This window comes from Dipodomys merriami, unplaced genomic scaffold (genome assembly GCF_024711535.1).
Source record: "Dipodomys merriami isolate MVZ:Mamm:240054 unplaced genomic scaffold, mDipMer1.0.p SCAF_37, whole genome shotgun sequence".
NCBI classification, from domain to species: domain Eukaryota; kingdom Metazoa; phylum Chordata; class Mammalia; order Rodentia; family Heteromyidae; genus Dipodomys; species Dipodomys merriami.
The window spans coordinates 14,049,887-14,070,031 of NW_027205270.1; the positions used below are offsets into that span (position 1 = coordinate 14,049,887).

Consider the following 20,145-nt stretch of genomic DNA (forward strand, 5'->3'; position numbering starts at 1 on the left):
TTACAACGTCGGTGCGGGGGGGGGGGGGGGAAGGAGAAGGATTGGGATTGGGGGGGAGGGGGGAGGCTGGGAAGGGAAGTGAAGGGTAAACCAAAGAAGGAGGGTGCAATGCTTGGTAAGAAATGTACGCATTATCCTGCCCATGTAATTGTAACCCCTCTGTACAGTATGTTCACAAATAAAATTAAATTAAAAAAAAAGGGCAAACAAATGCAGCAGTGATACTCACTAGATATTATATTGAAAATGAACTATACAACCTCCGAGGGAAGGAAAAACTAGGAGAAAATAAGGGAAGAGGTAATACTGAAATCTATTCATTACCTGAATTATGTAACTGAACCACTCTGATATCACCTTTACAATTTAAAAAAACTGCATTCAAATATGAGTAAGTCTCATATATATATATATATATTTTTTTTTTGGGGGGGGGACATCCTAGAACTTAAACTCAGGGACTGGGAGCTATTCTGGAGCTTTTTGCATTCAAGGTTAGTGCTCTACCACTTTGAGCCACAGTGCCACTTCTGGTTTTCTGGTGGCTAATTGGAGATAAGAATGTCATGGGTTTTTCTGCCTTGGCTAGCTTTGAACCATGATCCTCAGATCTCCGTCGCCTGAGTAGCTAGGATTACAGGCATGAGCCACTGGCACCCAGCTTAGACAAGGAAATTTTACGAATTTAAAGTGTAACCAACTCGAAAGATCTTGACACTAGAGTATAAATGCCCAGTTATCGTTCTCTTCCAAAAGTAAACTATTGGTAGTAGGAACAGATTACTGACACAAAATAATATGCAGAAATTAGAACACTTTATTATAAACATTTCCAGAATATAAACTGATTTTGTATGAGGATACTTTTAAACTTTTAAAACTCTATGCAAGATAAGCTTATTTTTTATTATATATTTCATTTCTCACTTTCCAGTCTACAAAATACACTGCAAATTAGATCTAACAAAGAAAAAAAAATCTAATTTGCTTCATAGAGAAAACCAATGAACATAAAAATGTCCAATTCAAAATGAAAACAAACCCAACCAAGAAACATTTTGCAGTCTATTAATCCTCCAATTTTAAATAAATCATCTATCAGGGAAAATAATTCCACCATCACAGCAATTTGATGAATACAAGCAGAGCCACACTCAAAAAGGGACATTGCATGTAAGAAAACCATTAAAATGCTTCTGGAAAATGAGGAAAAGTAATTTCCATGTTGGAAACCAAGCATACTAAATGTTTCTTGTTCACTTGGCCTTAGTTACAAGAATGTGTTCAAATAAGATGTGATATGAGTATCATAGAACCAAGCTCTCAACTCTTTTCAATTAAACCTCAGGAGAACCAGAGAGCTTTCAAAATCCAAGGATAGACTGGTCCCACAACATTTCCTCCTCTGTCCTTTCTTTGCCTTGTTCCTTTTTCTCTTTTCTACGCTTACGGTCCTCTTTCTTAGAGGCTACATCTCGGCTCTTTTTCTCCTTTCGATTCTTAAGCTTTTCTGTACTGACCTGTCCAGTTTCTGTTTCCACTTTTGATTTCTTTCTTTGGATGCTTTTGTTTTTGTCTAAATCCAATTCCTCAGAACTTCTTTTCCTCTTATGCTTAGGCCGCTCTTCCTCTGGTTTTTCTCTGCCTTCCTCTGGGTGCCTTTTTCTGTTGTGATGTATTTGTTTATGACTGGATTGAGGGGCACTAGTATTATGTCCTAAGGAGAGGTGTTGGGGAACTCCAGATTCTACATTGTATAGACCACAATTATATTCTTGCTGACTAAGGTTCAGGGGTACTGGGTTTTCTGAGAAACAGTCCCTGGTGAATTGACAGTAGCTCAGAGAATCTAGTCTCAGTCTGCCGTCCTGAGCTGGCAACCACTGAGGTAACTGGTTTTCCACTTTCTGTGAAGTACTGCATGATCTTGGGTAGGACTGCATAGTTCCAGATGGGAATCTCTGATCAAACATTCTGTATCTGTGCCTGGACTCGACTTCTTCTCTGTACCCACAGGTTTCCAAATAGTCCTCTCTCATCTTTCTGAAACAAGTCTTTGGCTCTAAACCTCTGGCTTTCTGTACTTTAATATAATCTTCAAGTTCATCTTGAAAAGAGTCAGAAGACTTCATTGAATGCTTCATTAGGTTGACAAAAAGGGATTCTCTGTAGAGAGGATGGGAGAAGTTACTAAATTACTTTGTTCTGAGTAATTCTTTTGCTCCAAACAAGAGCTTCAAAAACATATTAAACAAATTAAAACCTATGTCAGCATAAAGTTTGTTATTATAATATATTCCATAAGGTAGCATGGGGATGGTCAAACATTTCCCAGGCCACCCTTAATTAACTTTACCCTTCTGAAGTAGGGAAAAACATGTACAAAGGAGCTAACACAGAGGATGCTTGTCATGTAAGATACGCAGCACTGTGTGAGTAAGAATCACACATCTGTGTCTGGTTCTGAGTGTTTAGATAATATTTGAAGTTCTCATAAATCAGTTTCCTGTACATTGTTTTCTAAGAGAAGTAACAGAACCATGGCAAAGTAATTTGATATTTAAAATCTTCACTTTACTCAAACTAATCATACTTACCTGACTACAGTACTGTTAAGGCTTAATAATGAAAAGATGTTTGTAAAATGCTTTGGGATGCTAAAACTGTGAAATTCAGCTACAGGATAGAAACTATACTCAGATTTAGGGGACGAGGGAAGATGAGAGAACAGAGTTCTGTATTTATTGTACAGCACGGACTTCATTCCATTACTTATGATAGGTGAAAAAGCATTCTAGAATGTTTCTGGTTTGCTCTGTCAAAGTACAGTGAGAGGGTTAAAGGAGGAAATAGAGAATAAAATGGATGAATGTAACAGAAACAGAACTGATGTAGAAAAGAAACTCAAGAGTACATATACAACAGATTGTTTCATTTAGGGGTTGAAGGCAGCACTATGCCTGATTCTCTTTCCCCTACATCAAATCCTAAATAAGTAAAAATAGAGTAAAAATTATACTTATTACCAGATAATGTCCTGAACAATTCTGGTGATATGTTTTATCTCCAAAACTCAGCAAAACCCATATAGAACTGAGTATTGCTTCTGTTTAATAGTGTTAACAAGCCTGAAAAAGCACTCTAAAGTCATTAATGATCAGTTATGTTTCTGCAAATTTGAGATGAAAAGTCTAAATGAAGCCTAATTTGATGAGTTAGAAAAATTAGCTCCTATTCAACTTAAATTATAGCATAAAAACTACAATTGGGATAATAACAAATAGTATTACAAACACTTGATTAAAATTTGGGCTACATATTTTAACAAATACTTCAGAAAAGAGCTGGGTGCTGGTGATGCATGTCTATAATGCTAATTTCTCAGGAGGCTGAAATCCAAGAATCACAGTTTGAAGTCAGCCTGGGCAGGAAAATTCCTGAGACTCTTGTCTCCCAACTAACTAGCAAAAAACCGAAGTGGAGGCTCAAGTAGTAGAGTACCAACCTTGAGTGAAAAAGCAAAGAGACAGTATTCTGCCCTGAATTCATGACGACTACTACTACTACTACTACTACTACACACACACACACACAAATGTCCAAAAAACAAAATTAAAAGATGTTGAAGACTTTTAGTTATCAAGCAAATGTCAATTAAAGACACACCGCAGACTCCCTGGAATGAATAAAATTAAAAAAGACTGATAATACTTAGTGAGGAGGTGGGGTACCTGCAACTCTCATATATTATTGGTGGGAATGTAAAATGGTACAACACTTTAGAAAACAGTTTAGCAGTTTTCATATATATTTTCCAAATGATCCAGTTATCTACACCTAGGGTTTTACTCCCCAAAACATGAACATTTACATTAATTTTATTTGTAATGCCCCCCCCAAAGAAGACTGAAATGCCAATCAGTAGATGAACTGATAAGCCAAATGGTGGAATAAAAACACAATGAAAAAAGAACTATCAAAGATAAAAAGTGAAAACAATCGCAATGTCTATTGATAATTGGCAAACAAAAAGTCATATTCATGCAATGGGATACTATTCAGGAATAGAGTACTGATATTTAGCATCACATGGACAAACCTTGAAGACATTATGCTAGATGAAAGATGCCAATCCCAAAAGACCACAGCTGGCACAGATATGAAAAGGTGAATGAAACCTTACCCTTATCAGGCCAACAGCGTGGTGGAGAAATCTGATCATATTCACCCATTAATTGCTTCAGTTTTTCTACATGGGCACTGTGTAAACAGTGAGCCTGTGCAACAACCAGGGAGCTAAAACATCATGATGTAGAGATTACAACATCTATTTTTGTCCAATACTCTATTCACCTGAAACCAAGCATAACCTTGTTAAAAAGATGAAGTAATTCTAATTTTATAACTACACAATCAACACAGGGCAGTTACCTCAATATTCACAAAACCCAGCTTCATTTTCATTTTGCTTCCTATAAATTCAAAAACAAAGCCTTTTTGAGCCTAACAATTGAGTATTTTTCTATCCTTATTTATAGTTAAAATAGGTATGTTTTATTTGAAAATAAATCATCTAAATTTGAGCTTAAAAACAGAATTCATGAATTTCAATGTTTGGTATGAACTATAGTTTTGTTCTCTTTTGAGCACTAGCTTCCGTAGAAATACTACAACCAAGAAACCTAACTTTTCTTTTTTCTTCTGGTGGTACTGGGGTTTAAACTAAAGGTCTTATACTTGTTAGGTAAGCAGGCTCATATTGATATTGGTGAGATAGGCCCCTAGCCATTTTTGTTTCACCTATTTTCAGACAGGGTCTCCATTTTTTTTTTTGTGAGCCTCCTACCTATGGCCTGTCATGTAGTTGGGCCCTCAGATGTGAACCACCATGCTAGCTCATTTGTTGACAAAGACTGTCACTAATTCTTTTCTTGGGGGTAGCGGCAAATGACAATTCCTCAAATCTTGGATGCCTGAGTAGCTGGGTTTGCAAGCCTGAGCCATCAGGCCTGGCTTTTTTGTTTTCTTTTTTGTTTTCTGACTGGCCTGAACATCTAAGGCTCAAACAATTATCTGCATCAGCCTCCAGAGTTATTGGAACTACAAGTGCCGAAAGCTTGCTTTAGAAGCCAATAATTTTTATGTTCCTATTTGTGATAGAAACTACCATCTTCCAACATACTGTTTTTCTTCTTTGGTAAAATACCTTATGCAATATCCAGTTAAAAGACTACATTTTCTATCCTTAAAACATTATTATATGGCCATGTGAATAACTTCCGGTTAAGTAAGAAAATTACATAGGATACCAAGAGGGCTCCTACTCCTGCTGCGAGAATGAGAGCCCATGATTGTAGTCCATTCATTCATCAGGGAACAAGAAGCAAGCCATTGCTTCAGCAGTAAGTTAGAAGATGCCTGGCCCTTTCTGATGACATTGTAGAGCTGTCACAACAGCCTTGCACTGTTTATCTCCAAACTTATTGCAAGTAAGAAAATGAATAAACCTCAATGGGTTTAAGACCTAACAAAGAATAATGTCTGAATGAATTTAATTGACAACACAGGAATAACTAAAATGTCCTATAGGAAAAAGGGAGAAACATTTTCTGAGCACAATTATAATACTTTTTCTTGTATTTGTATGTAATTTCCTATACTGATATTGACTTTGTTCCTTAGCTTCTCTGTACTCATCAAGGCTAGTTCTCTACCACTTGAGCCACAGCACCATTCCCAGCTTTTTCTATTTATGTGGTACTGAGGAATTGAACCCAGGGCTTCATGCATGCTAGGCAAGCACTCTACCACTAAGCCACATTCCCAGCCATGGATTTATAATTGCATAAAAGCTTTATAATTGCATAAAAGCTATTTTAAAAAATTTCAGTGGAACTTAAGTATCACAGAAACCTATGAACATCAATTCTCACTAATCTTGGGCTGAAAAAAAGAGAGAGGTACAAGTGACTTGTTCAGCAATTAATGGTTGAGCTGACATTTGAATCCACTTAATCAAAGGCCAATATCTGATTGTAATTATGTTAATATCATACATATTTGAACTAAAATTCAGTTTCTGTCAAGATTAACAAATGGGTAAAACTAGAAAGCTCTTTAGAACAGGATAGCTGGGCTGGGTGCCAGTAGCTCATGCATGTAATCCTAGCTATTCAGGAGGCTGAGATCTGAGGATCATGGTTTAAAGCCAGCCCAGGCAGGAAAGTGGGAAACTCTCATCTCCAATCACGAATAGCTGGAAGCAGAGCTGTGGTTCAAGTGGTAGAATGCTATCCTTGAGCAAAAAAGCCCAGGAACAGCACCCAGGCCCTAAGTTCAAGCCCCAGGACTGGTGTGCATGGACAAAGACAGACAGACAGACAGACAGAGACAGAGAGACAGACAGACAGACACAGACACAGACACAAGACACACCATTAAAAAAACAAAAAACAAAAAAACAGCACAGATGACTTTATGTTTCATTTAATGTATCTAGTACTTCTGATATCCTAAGTACCAGAGTTAGAAATACCAGAGTTAGAGACCCAATAGCTCTGGTCTCAGAGCATTTAAGAGTGCAGAGCAGGAAAGTCTAAGGTAGTGTAGACAGTTAGCAGGGTTCAAAAGGTAATTCTTTCTCAGGATACCAGTATATGGGAAAGATATGAAATGAAAAGCCATACCATATAAAGGGTAAGAACACTGCATGGGGAATCACATTTCATTTACACTATGATTTTGTATAACAGCTGACATTTTGCTTTCTGTAATTCTCTAATACTTTTTTTTAATGCCATTTGAATTTATCATCTTTTTTCTCCTCGGCCTGAGTTAATTTTTTTTGTTGGTGTTGTTTCTGATTATTTATTTGTGGGGCCTGAACTCTTAACCTTGGACACTGTACCTGTGCTCTTCAGCTCAAGGTGAGTGCTCTACCTCTAGACCCACAGAGCTACTTCTTGTTCTAGTGGTTATAGTAAGAGTCTCATGGAAGGCTGGGTGCCAGTGGCTCATGCCTGTAATCCTAGCTACTCAGGAGGCTGAGATTTGAGGATCTCGGTTCAAAGCCAGCCCAGGCAGGAAAGCCCGTCAGACTCTTATCTCCAATAAACCCTAGAAAACCAGAAGTGGCGCTGTGGCTCAAGCGGTGGAGCGCTCACCTTGAGCTGAAGAGCGCAGGGACAGCGCCCAAGCCCAGAGTTCAAGCCCCATGACCGACAAAAAAAAAAAAAAAAGTTTCATGGACTATGCCTGGTCTGGCTTTGAACCATGATGCTCAGATCTCAGCCTCCTGAGTAGCTAAGATTATAGGCATGAGCCACCAGTACCTGGCTTTATTTTTTATGCACGCGCGCGCGCACACACACACACACACACACACACACACACACACACACACACACACACTCTCTCTCTCTCTCTCTCTCTCTCTCTCTCTCTCTCTCTCTCTTTTTGGGCCTAGGTGCTGTCCCTTAGCTCTTCAGCTCAAGTTTAGCACCCTACCACAGTGTCACTTTTGGCTTTTTTCTGCTTATGTGGTGCTGAGGAGTTGAACACAGGGCCTCATGCATGCGAAGCAAGCACTCTACCAGTGAGCCAACTTCCCAGCCCTTATTTTATATTTTTAAGAAGACAAAAAGGAGGGCACAGGAATGAAGGGTAAAAAAATGTATTCAGTATGCAATATATACTATGCAACTTGTTGGAAGGGACAGGAGATAAAGAAGGGGTGACAATGTCCAAGAATTGTGCTTATTACAAGACTTAAGCCTTAAAAAATAAAAGAGCTAAGAGTAATATTTTTTTTTGGGTCCGGTCATGAGGCCTGAACTCTGGGCCTAGGCGCTGTCCCTCAGCTGTTCAGCTCAAGGCTAGCGCTCTACCACTTGAGCCACAGCGCCACTTCTGGCTTTTTTGTTTTTGCTTATGTGGTGCTGAGGAATCAAACCCAGGGCTTCAGGCATGCAAGGCAAGCGCTCTACCACTGAGCCACCTTCCCAGCCCTAAGAGTAATATTTCTATGTATTGTGTTCAACTCCTGCAGATGTCTCAGTGTTTATCTCTTGATTCTTACTGTTTCCGGTTCAAGCTTTATTTCATCTATATTTACTACAACAACCAAGGACAGACACAGGGGCTTTCTGGATATAGTAAAATGTGTGGGGGAAACAAAATGAACTAAGAGCTACAAAGACTTAAGTTTAAATCCAAAGGTAAGTCAAGTTATTTTTCTCTGATCTAGTCTCTTCGTCTATCAAAAGGACAATACCATCCTCTTTGGGGGGCTCTTGTAAGGCTTAAATAACATGACCTGTATAAGTTTACCTGCTATGTTTACAAGCTTCTGTAGGACACATTCTATTTCAACCTACCTCATAATGTGAAATCTTTTACTATTCAAACTGTAGCACTATTCCACAGATGCCTTCGATACAAAGCTCAGTCTTTGTTTACTCAATATGGTATCTATGGAGGAAAATAAAGGGAAGACAGATGATCATATTAAGCATTTAAGGTAATATCCTCAATACTAAGTTGTTATTATCATTGCACATATTATTTCAAAGCTTAATTTCCAAGTGCTATATTACAAGGCTCTACAGTAATAGCTTTCTGCTCAGAATGGAAATCTGAAAATATTTAGAAGCTTCTAATAATAATTAACATTTTTTCTTCTGTAGCTCTGAGGATGGAATCTATAGAGTGCCTTGTGTTCCATTACTAAAATATATGCTTAGTCCTTTTTAAAATTTTGAGATAGCATTTCACCAAATTGCTCATGGACTTTAAGTTTTCTTGTTTCAGACTCCCAAGTAGCTGGGATTACAAGTGTGTATTACCATGGCTGGTTGTAGCTTTTATTTGGTCCAAAATATACCACTGAAGGAAGTTATTGGGACACCAATAGAAGACTGGATTCTACAGAAATGATCTGGGTACCAATACTGTAGGATGGGCCAAGAAATCCAATGTTTTTGTGAATAATATGAAGAAATGCAGTCCATATGACATATGATTTTAGCCACAGTAAGCCCTATGTGGGTTCCACATGCCTGGGTTCAACCAATTACAGAAAGAAAATACTTAAAAAAAATCATGCCTAGACTGAACACATACTTATCTTTTTTCTGTCACTTTCCTCTAAGTAATGCCATGTAACAATTATTCATGGAATGTGTTATGTGAATGGATTATATGCAACTACTTTAAAAGAAGGACTTGATAACTGTAGGGTTTGGAACTTGAAGAACAGGCTTGGAACCAATCTAATACATTACTGTTGTCTGAAAATCACAGAGAGGAACCACAAACCACCTTTACCTATGGTAGGTAATCTTCTCTCAGTTGGTACAAATGTTTGACCCCAGAAATTTCACTAAACAAAACTCATATAAATTGCTCAAAGCTAGTCATACACATATTAATATATAGTCAGTCCTAGTATTTGACCTCTGAGCCTGGGCACTGTCCTTGAGCTTCTTTGTCCTCAAGGCTCGCTCATGCTCTACCACTTGAGCCACAGTGCCACTTCCAGCTTTTTCTGAGTAGTTTATTGGAGATAAGCGTGATGGATTTTGCTGCCTGGGCTGACTTTGAACTGCAATCCTCAGATCTCAGCCTGAGCCACCAGTGCCCAGCTAAAGCTAATCATAATTAGATATTGAATTCTAGAGCTTCTGCTAAAGGGTTTCTCATAGTAACGTGTTATATTTACACTTGAAGTCTATACTTCCTAACAACTAACGTTTATTTTAGGATATGGTGTTGTAGTTCAAAAGTGGTAAGAGTGCTACCCTTAAGTAAAAAAGCTCAGGGATAGTGCCCAGGCTTTGAGTTTAATCCCCACTACTTACACCTTCCCCCAATTTTTATTTCATACATGGTTTTCAGTTTACAAATAAGATGCTATGGTGCTTGGATGGTGGCTCAGTGGTAGAGCGCTTGCCTTGCATGCCTGAGGCCCTGGGTTCGATTCCTCAGCACTACATAAGCAAAAAGAAAAAAGCCGGAAGTGGTGCTATGGCTCAAGTGGTGCTATGGCTCAAGTGGTAGAGCACTAGCCTTGAGCTGAAGAGCTGAGGGACAGCGCCCAGGCCCAGAGTACAGGCCTCATGACCGGACCCCCCCCCCAAAAAAAATAAGATGCTATTATGGTTTGAATTATGTGCCCCACAAACTGTTGGAAACTTTATCCCCAATGTAAGTGTTGAGGCATAGTGTCTAATGGGAGGTGTTTAGGTAATGAGGCATCACCTTAATGTGTGGATTAATGTCAAGTATGAGCTGAAGGCTGGGAGTTTGAGCTCTCTCCTCTCCCTTCCCTCTCTTTCTGCCATGGAATATAAGGCTTTCACTACCCTCTCCAAACAAAAACAAGGCCCTTACTAGATGCCACCTTGCTATAAAATGCCACAGCCTTTGCGAAATTTCTACAAATTCTCCAGTTGTGATATAGTAACAAAAGGATTAATACAGATGCCAATTATGTAACAACAAAACTGTAATTTTAGCAAGGCACTGGTGGCTCACGCCTGTAATCCTAGATACTCAGGAGGCTGAGATCTGAGTATCACGGTTCAAAGCCAGCCGTGGCCAGAAAGCCCATGAGACTCTTATCCCCAATAAACCACCAGAAAACCAGAAGTGGTGCTGTAGAGCACTTGCCTTGTGCTGAAGAGCTGAGGGACAGCACACAAGCCCAGAGTTTAAGCCCCATGGCCAACAAAAGAAAAAAAAAAGCTGTAAATTTATGTACCTTTTCTCATGAAGAAATAGAACTCTACTAATCAAAATGTTAGAAAAATGCCTCAACAATTAAATGTGTACATATTATTAAACTCAGGGGAGTTACTATAGCTGGCCCATGGTCTATTCACTTCTTTTCATAGAAGTGAGGGAAGAAAGTAGGTGACAATCTGTACCACAGAGAGCCTAATAGCATTTGCTGAGAATTTAGCTCTAAAATTTCCTTAGTAAGATATCCCCAGCTAAGGATTACTGATAGTAAACAAGCCCCAAACCTATGAGGCATAGGTCCCTGATGAATGTCACATAAGCTACACAAATCTGAGGTTTAAAGTGAAGATGGTTGATAATTTACTATGTGAAGTGACAATCTAAGTTTTTACTTAGAAAACTCTAGTGGTAGCACAATAGCCTTGAGCATAAAATTCAGTGATAGTGCCAGGTCCTCAGTTCAAGCCACAGAACTCTGAGTTAGACACACATTTAATATGGGAAAATATGGTCTGAGAAGACAAACTTCATGTACCAGATAAATGCTCTGTTTGAGTCTCTCAATGCCTGTATTGCTATACCTTGGAAGTCCAGTTTGATAACTACACTTGTATGTGTACCTTGGAAAAGTAATGCACTAAAGTTTAATGGAGTTGGGAAGTAAGGTTAAGTAAATAGGGAAGATCATTTAACATTTGCTGTCATGTCTGTGTTAATTTTCACAAAACAAAAAACAAAACCCATGACTTTGATGGGTACTCAGGAGGCTGAGCTCTGAGGATCAAGGTTCTAAGCGAGCTCAGGGGAATATGTGACTTATCTCCAATTAACTAGCAAATAACCAGAAGTAGAGCTTTGGCCAAAGAGTTACAGTGCTAGCCTTGAATGAAAAAACTAAGGAACGGCTCCAGGGCTTTGAGTTCAAGCCCCAGTACCCAGACACACACAAATAGTTACTTTCACATAAAAAACCTCTATTATATTGTGTATCTTCAAAGGAAGCTTAATTTCAGCGTATAGATTTAAAATGTTCACTTAAAAATAGTGTCCTAAATAATGATAAACATTTCAGGAAAGACTTTGAACTAAACATGTATTTATTATAAAGATATACTGGAAGCATGCAGAGCACTTGCCTTACCAAATGCAAAGCCCTGCTAATAAATTATTTTTTGGCCAGTCCTGGGGCTTAAACTCAGGGCATGGGCATGGTCCCTGAGCTTCCTTTGTTCAAGGCTAGCACTCTACCACTTGAGCCACAGCGCTACTTCTGGCTTTTTGTTTTTATGTGGCACTGAAGAATTGAACCCAAGCATAGGGAACCCAGGGCTAGGGAAGCACTCTACCACTAAAGGCACATTCCCAGCCCTTAATAAATAATTTAAATATATATGTAATTACATTTGAGTTAGTCAGCAAGGTAAAAAGGTTAACTACATAGTGTTAGTTTTTGCTTTTTTTTCTAAACTTCTCTTGATATAGGGGAGACTGACCATAGATGTGAGACTTTTTTTTGAGATAAGTGTCTCATTATATTGCTTACTTTGGTCCTGGACTTCTAGCTTGTGATCGAACTGCCTCAGTCCCCTGCCTGAAATCAATTCTAATAGTCCTACTAGGACTGTAAACATGAGAATGGAACTGCAGCAACAGCATGAAAAGTTTTTGATAACTCTTTGAAGAATACCCTAACATGGTATGTCACTGGTTAAAGTATCACATTCTTCCTATCTGACATACTTGGCAATAAGGCTTTTTATAACTATCTAAAATGAAAATGTACTGTCTTAATGGTGTTTAAAATAATGTAATATACCCATTATCTACCATTTATCATGACAGTTACCTTAACTGTTAATGAAGTTATTGACTAAAATGAAGTAGCAAGAGGTAAATCAAGTAACTTTTTCAAATTCTAGTAAATAACCTCAGCCTTAACTTGGTGGCAGTTTCATTATTCTTTGAATATTGTCTGGTGGCCATTATAGGCTGAAGTTACATGTCTTATGAATTACTGTTCAAGTACACACACATACCTTGGAAAAGAGCAGTAGTGAACTGCTATATCAATTCCCTAACTTTAAAGCTATACAAGACCTTGAGTCTGGTTAGTGCAAGGCCTTCAACCTTAATATTACTGCTGTTTGAGGGAAGACAATCTTATGTTGTATATGTAGAGCTGTCAAAAGCATTTTAGGATGTTTATGAAACCCCTGGGATGTATCTATACTTGCTCACCATGTCCCTTCCTGCCCAGTATTTATAAACAAAAATGTCTTCAGATACTGCCAATTGTGTTGGGGACAGGCAGGGGAGGGGTATAATTCTTGAATAAAACCATGAGGCTAGTCCACTGACAACTCATGACAAATTCAAGTCCAGCAAGTTTGGGACTTACTCAGCACCATATAGCTAGAACCTATTAATAGTCAAGATCCTCTTTCAGTGTTTACATCTTAACACCTTGAAATACTACAGAAAGGTTTTAGTCTTTCACTTATATTCAAAGGTGGGGGGGGGGAACACCCTCAAATGCTGCATCTGACAAAAAGTTATTTTTCCATGAAGAAATACGGAACTTAGGTTTCTAAGTCTTTCTGTGATCTGGCTGTGGGAACCAAATACAATTGTAGTCTTGACAGCAACAGGCTTACTTAGGAATACTTGGTGACAGGCAGAAAGTTTGATATTAAAGATATTCAGATTTTTTTTTAAGTCTCAGAACAAGGTTAGTAATCCAGGCTGAATGAAGATTTTTTGTTTGCGATAATTTCTAATTTAAATATTTCTAGTTAATGGGATTTACTTACAAAAATCTTAAAAAAAATTTTTTTGCCAGTCCTGGGGCTTGCACTGGCTTGGGTACTATCCTTGGGCTTCTTTTGCTCAAGGCTGGCATTCTACCAGTTGAGCCACAGTGTCGCTTCTGGCTTTTTCTGTTTATGTGGTACTGAGGAATCGAACCTAGGGCTTCATGCATGCAAACACTCTACCACTAAGCCACATTCCCACCCCTACAAAAACCTTTTAAGGAGTTATTTACTTTTTGATTCCTTGGTCACTTCTCCAAGATGAAATGTGTAATTATGCATTAGCCTACAAAATACATACATACATATGTATATGTGTGTATATATGCACACACTCATATAGTCATGTATATATGTATACATATTTTACGGCTATTGTATTAATGGCTGTCCTTCTGGAAAAAAAGGAATGTAAATTAATCTGTACTATTCTGACTCCTATTATTTTTTACTCTGAATATGGCAACACAACAAACATTTAAAACTAATGTTTTACCAAGAGCTTCTACAGCTGGATCACCTTCCATTTTCTAAAATAATTTCCATTACTACTTTAAAGCCTTATCTGTTACTACCTTTGCAGAGTGTAGCACTTTTAAGAACTCTAAAGTCTCTTAGATTTGAGTGGTCAAAAATAGTTTTTCCTGGGTTTCAGTTGTTTAAGCCTGTAATCCTAGCTAATTAGGAGGCTGAGATCTGCGAGTGGCTGTTCCAAGCCTGACCTGGCAGAAAAATCAATGAGACTCATGTATCCAATAACCATCAAAATGCTAAAGTAGAGCTGACACAAGTGGTAGAGGGCCAGCCTTGTAGGGAAAAAAAAAAAAGACAGGGCCCAGACCCCAAGTTTAAGCTCTAATGGGGGGGGGGGAGTGCTTTTCCATTTATGGGAAATGTGTTGGTGTGAACTGTAAAAACTCTCCAAATCCCAGTACAAAGAGGATTAACTAAAACTGAACAGGGCCCCCAACAGACTAAGGCCAAGTCCCTGGGAAAATCTAGCTCCACTTTGTTGAAAAGCTCTGGGCAATCAAGGCTGTGTTCTAGCCAACATCTGATGACACTGACCTCTTTTGCTTGTTCCTTGTGGTGCTGGGGGATGGAACCCAGGGGCACACTCACTGGCTTCTCTTTTAAAAAGCACTCACTAAGAAGAGTTTACAATTGTGAATCTTTCCAATATCCTTTAGAGATGCTCGAGTACTTCCAGCAGCTCAGGAATTCTTTCTTAGGACCAGAAAGTCATTCCTTTGAAATGTTAATAGGGACAAGGCCTGCCTCCCAATCCCTGGGGCAGGACCGCAGCCTAACTCATAATTCCCAGCTAGCAGACACAGCTGACCCACTTGCATTTACAAAGAGTCACCCTTTGTAATTGTGGAGGGTTCCCTTCCCCCTCCATACTTAACACCCGGTCCTTTGAAAACAGCCCAGTCACCACCACTGAGCAAATGAAAATACAGCTCAACTCTTGGAATAGGAGTGATGGGATGAAATCTGTTTGGACTAATCTAGATTATCTGAAGATTGGTTGGGGAATAAAATCGGTTTGCACCCATCTAACTAACACCAGCTTTATCTGACTCGGGTCCGACACACACTCCGGCCCCAGATCACGCTACCAACTACTTCCGTCAGGTCTGGCAAACCTTAGTAACTTGTCTCACAGGGCCCTGAGCTTCGAAGAGCCTAGGAAAGCTTCAAGGAGACCACCACCGCCCCCCACCCCACCCCACCCCCCCAAATCTCACCTCATCTTGCCTTGGAAAACATCTGTAACTTTAGAGCTGCCCTGCTACGCCCCTGGATCACCCCAGCTCCTCACCCCGCTTCTCCCCTAAGTGTCCTACAGTGCGGTGTCTGCTCTCCATATTGAATTTCGCCTCCACGGAGGCCCCCCTCTCCTCCCGTCTCGGGCTCTCCCCTACCCTGGCGTGTCTCTTCCTGGGGTCCCCTCACCAGCCCCTCCCGATCCCCTGACGCTCGGGTCCGAAGACCTCTTCGGGCCGCTTCACTGTCTCCCGGCCGGCCGCGGCGTCCCTCGGCCCCTCACGCTCCACGCTGAGGGCTCTGGGGCCGCCGCAGTTCCCAGGCGGCCGGCGCCGAGGGGCGCGCAGGACTCCGGCCGCGCCCCGGTCGGCCATGTCGCCTACTCCGGGCAGGGCGGGGCGCGGCCTGGCGCGGCGCGCGGGGCCTTGGCGGGGCCGTCGCCGGGCTGCGGTGGAGGCTGAAGGCCGGGCCGCCCCCGCCGCCGGGGCGGGAACTCACCTTCGCTGAGGCAGGGGCGGGCGTCTACACTACTGTCCCCCTCCCCGCCAACGCCGCCGGCCGGGGGAGAGGCTGCGGTGGAGGTGGCGGAGAGGCAGAGAATACCGCCGCCGCCGCCGCCGCCTCCGCCGCAGAGCAGGCGGGGTGGGAGGAGGGGCGGAGACCCGGCTTCCTGAGGGGAAGTCACCGCCACCGCCGGCGGCCGATAGGACTGCGCCGGCGCCATGGCGGCCTGGCGCGCTACGGCGCCTGCGCACTAGACAGGTAGCGCTTAGTCCCGCCTTCCTGTTTGCTCCGCCCCCCTCCTCCCGCCATTTCCGGGCTCCGCGCTCACCCGTCTCACAAGCGGGTGGTTCCGGTCGTGGATTGCACCTCGCGCTTAAGGTTAAGGAGCAGCCGGCAGAGTCCGGCTACGGGCGGCTTAGCCCTGGAGTCCTAGCTGCTGTCCTGGAGTTGGAGCCTGCCTCAATTGGAAGGCAGCTTGGGCCGAAAAGCCTGCCAGACGGTATCCCCATTAACCAGCAAAATGCCGGGCCGGGGGCGCGGCTCCTGTGGTGGAGTGCCATCTGTGAGTGGAAACTCGGGGGAGCTGGCGCTGGAGGCCTGGAGGTCCAGCCTTCCTTCGTGCTGGGAACCAGAAAGGAGAAAACTGAATTTAAGACCGAGGCAGATGATCTCCAAAGGCATTCATGCGCTTACCTCTCTATTTTCCTTTCCCTAGTTATGGCAACCAACATAAAGTATATTATGCACAGGCCTTGGTCATAATGCATTGCCATTACTAGTTCATAGATGACCTTTACCTTAATCCCTCTCTCTTTTTCAGGTCATTATGCTTACAGCTGCTTAACATTCATAAGCAGTATATATATATATATATATATATATATATATATATAATATATATATATATTCCAAATCTTATCTCCTCTCAGGAAGAACTCACTACCCTTCTTTGTATTCATAACCTTTCCTGACATCCCTCTCCCCCTCCCTCCCTTACATCTTTCCTCATTTCCTCCCAGGTTGGCCCGGAATTTGTGTCCTAGTTCTGGGATTACAGGTGTGTATCACCACACCAGGCTCTAGATTTATTTATTTTTCTCTTTATAGCATTTTAGGATTTGTTTAACTTAGCATCGAAATTCTCCTAAACTGTTGCAAATAGTGTAATCTTTTCAATTCATTTATATACAACGTTCCACCTGTTTTCCTGTTTATTGGTATATTTTCCTGTTATGGGTGTGTTAGGCACTTTGCAAAAGTTTCTCGTGGGTATCCTCCACATTTCTGTCATACTGGCATGCCTTATTTCAGGTTCTAAGCCATGCATGATACATGCAAAGATCTCTCTTCTTGAATTACTCCAAACTACCCTCTACATTTCTCCACCTCCCCTTCCCCTCACCCCAATTCTTTCTTCTGTTTTTTTCATTACTGGGGCTTGAATTCCCACTCACGTAGCTTTTTCCACTCATGACTGTTGCTCTGCCATTTGAGCCATAGATCCACTTCTGGCTTTTTTCTAGTTAATTGGAGATAATAGTCTTGGTCTGGCTTCCAACTGTGATCCTCAGATCTCAGCCTTCTGATTAGCTAGATTACAGCTATAAACCACCAATGCCTAGCTTACCCTTCACATTTCTACCAAGGGTTCTATCTAGAAGTTATTACTGGCTGCTCGTTGTCTGTTGGGAAAAGCTAAAGTGAGCCTACCACCTTCAGTGCAGTTCTAATCTTCCTATCTTCCCAAGCGTTCACCTCCCTACACAACTTTGACCTTATGTTAAATACCACACTATTGTACAGTTCAACATACTGTACTGGTTACTTCTCCTGGAATATGGTCCCCTCCCCCACCAACACTCTCTCTGTGTCTCTGTCTCTCTCTCTCACTCTTCCTAAATGAACTTCTTTTCCTACAGAACTAAATCCTATCTTGGTTTCCACATTTTTCATTCTTAGGCATTGCTTCATACTTTCTTCCTTCTTCTTTTTAATCGGTTGTGGAGCCTGAACTCGGCCTGGGGGCTTGCTGTCCCTCAGCTCTTCAACTTAAGGCCAGTGCTCTATCAGTTGAGCCACAGTGCCACTTCCAGTTTTTGTTTTTTGTTTTTTGTGTTTTTTTGCTTATGTGGTGCTGAGGAATCGAACCCAGGGCCTCCTGCATGCAAGGCAAGCACTCTACCACTGAGACACCTTCCCAGCCCCAGCTTCATATATATATATATATATTTTGGACCAGTCCTGGGGCTTAAACTCATAGGTACTATCCTTGAGCTTCTTTTGCTCAAGGTCAGCACTTTACCAATTTAATCCACAGTACCACTTCCAGCTTTTTCTGTTTATGTGATCCTGAGGAATCAAAACCAGGGCTTATTGCATGCTAGACAAGCCCTCTAATGCTAAGCCACATTCCCAGCCCTGCTTCATACTTTGACTGCATGTGTATACCAAGGTAACAGGGATTATTGCTTTAAAAGTATACAAATAATTTTTAGACATGCTGTTTATTCCTTTACAATTTGTGTTTTATCTTTTTTTTTTTTTTTGGTCAGTCGTGGGGCTTGAATGTTATCCTGAGTGTTATCCCTCAGCTCTTCTGCTCAAGGCTAGCACTCTACCACTTGAGCCACAGTGCCACTTCTGGTTTTCTGAGTGGTTTATTGGAGATAAGAGTCTCACAGACTTTTCCTGCCCAGGCTGGCTTTGAACTGCGATCCTCAGATCTCAGCCTCCTGAGTAGGATTACAGGTGTAAGCCATCAGCGCCTGGCTTTTTATCATCTTTTATATTAATACCATTCTTTAATTCATACTGATAGGTGAGGTTTCAGTAATGTTCCATTGTGTGAATCCACTATGAGTTAGCCATTCTCTCAATATTCTTCATAGACATTGAGCTTGTTTTCCGGCTTTACTCTTACATACAGACAGTGCTGCTTTAACATCCTTTGTACAGATGACTAGGAGATTCTCAGGAGTTCATATTTAGGAGGTGTGGCTGCTGTTAAGTAGATGGCCTTAGGCAGGTTTAGTAAAGAAAAGCATAATATCTGTACTCCAGTAGTTTCCACAATACCTAACCAGTTGTAGTTGCCTATACATCATGGGGTATGTGTGTGTCTGCTTTAACCTCGACATCTCTGCTCATGTTGTTGTGTTCTTGAGGCTGAGATGGTCTTCTCCAGTTCTTATTCTCCACCCCCTCTTATTTCTTTCGGACACTTTTTCTAAAACTTGCTCAAAGACCTTAGGTTGCCCTAGATTTTTTCTTTGCCTCTTAGTACTCTTCATCCATAGTTACATGCTGCCCATAATCCCCTTTGCATCATCAGTGTCTTGAAAACAGGGCCTTCAGTTTTTGTTTTTTGTATCTTGATACATATTCCAGTAATTGCATATGGAAAACATGAATTTAAGAATTCTTAGGTACACGCTTTGGCAGCACCTGTACTAAAATTGGAACAATACAGAGAAGATTAGCATGGCCCCTGTACAAGGATGACACACAAATTCATGACGTGTTCTATATTCTTAATGGTGGAACAAAGGATGAATCAATTCAGCAGTGATACTCACTGGACACTATGTTGGAAATGAGCTATACAACTTGGGGAGTTAGGGGGGCCGGGAGGAGAAAATGAGAGAGGAGGTGACACTGTTCACAAAGAAATGTACTCATTACCTGACTTATGTAACTGTAACCCCTCTGTGTATTACCGTTACAATAAAAAAATTCTTAGGAGAAAAACATTTTACAGAAAATATTTTTTAAAGCCAGAGGAGCGAGAAGTGAACATACTATTTTATTTTTCAGAACTGGAGATCAAACTGAGGGCCTCACATAGGCACAAATGCTCTATCACTGAATTGTGTCTCCAGCACCATACTATTTTAGTAAGAGAATGTGAAGTTTTATTGGGGATGTAATTATGAAGGAGTAAATATTCTGTCTTATCCTGGATTGGGAGTGTGAGATGGAATGAACACATTTTCTTTGATTGTCTCTTTCACTTTGCTTATGAAATGAATGACTGAATAAATGAGCCAGTGAATGCACTTTGAAGAAATGAGCCCTTCCAGGCCTATTTAATATTGCCAAGCATTCAATTATTATTAATATCAGCCAGAGTTGGCAGATATTCTGTGTAAGAGGTCAGAACAGGGCTGGGAAGGTGGCTCAGTGGTAGAGCGCTTGCTTTGCATGCATGAGGCCCTGGGTTCGATCCTCAGCACCACATAAGCAAAAAGAAAAAAGCCGGAAGTGGCACTGTAGCTCAAGTGGTAGAGTGCTGGCCTTGAGCTGAAGAGCTGAGGGACAGCAC

The 20,145-nt window shown here is 41.0% G+C and overlaps 1 protein-coding gene and 1 non-coding gene across 3 annotated transcripts; one reads left to right on the forward strand and one right to left on the reverse strand.

Moving 5' to 3' along the window:
- Positions 1-797: 797 nt before the first annotated feature.
- LOC138804717 (lysine-rich coiled-coil protein 1-like) lies at positions 798-15,975 on the reverse strand. Of its 2 annotated transcripts, XM_069989180.1 has the most exons (4): positions 15,819-15,975; positions 8,376-8,469; positions 4,184-4,353; positions 798-2,166 (listed from the first exon to the last, which is right to left on the reverse strand). In XM_069989180.1, the coding sequence occupies exon 4, from the start codon at positions 2,142-2,144 to the stop codon at positions 1,365-1,367; it is 780 nt and encodes a 259-aa protein (XP_069845281.1). In that variant the 5' UTR covers positions 2,145-2,166; positions 4,184-4,353; positions 8,376-8,469; positions 15,819-15,975; the 3' UTR covers positions 798-1,364. The 2 variants fall into 2 exon arrangements, with proteins under 2 accessions (XP_069845281.1, XP_069845280.1); XM_069989179.1 differs by lacking the exon at positions 4,184-4,353.
- A 3,274-nt stretch (positions 15,976-19,249) lies between these two features.
- On the forward strand, positions 19,250-19,356 carry LOC138804723 (U6 spliceosomal RNA). The gene has a single exon (XR_011365321.1). It is a non-coding gene; the product is annotated as a U6 spliceosomal RNA (small nuclear RNA).
- The last annotated feature ends 789 nt before the right edge of the window (positions 19,357-20,145 follow it).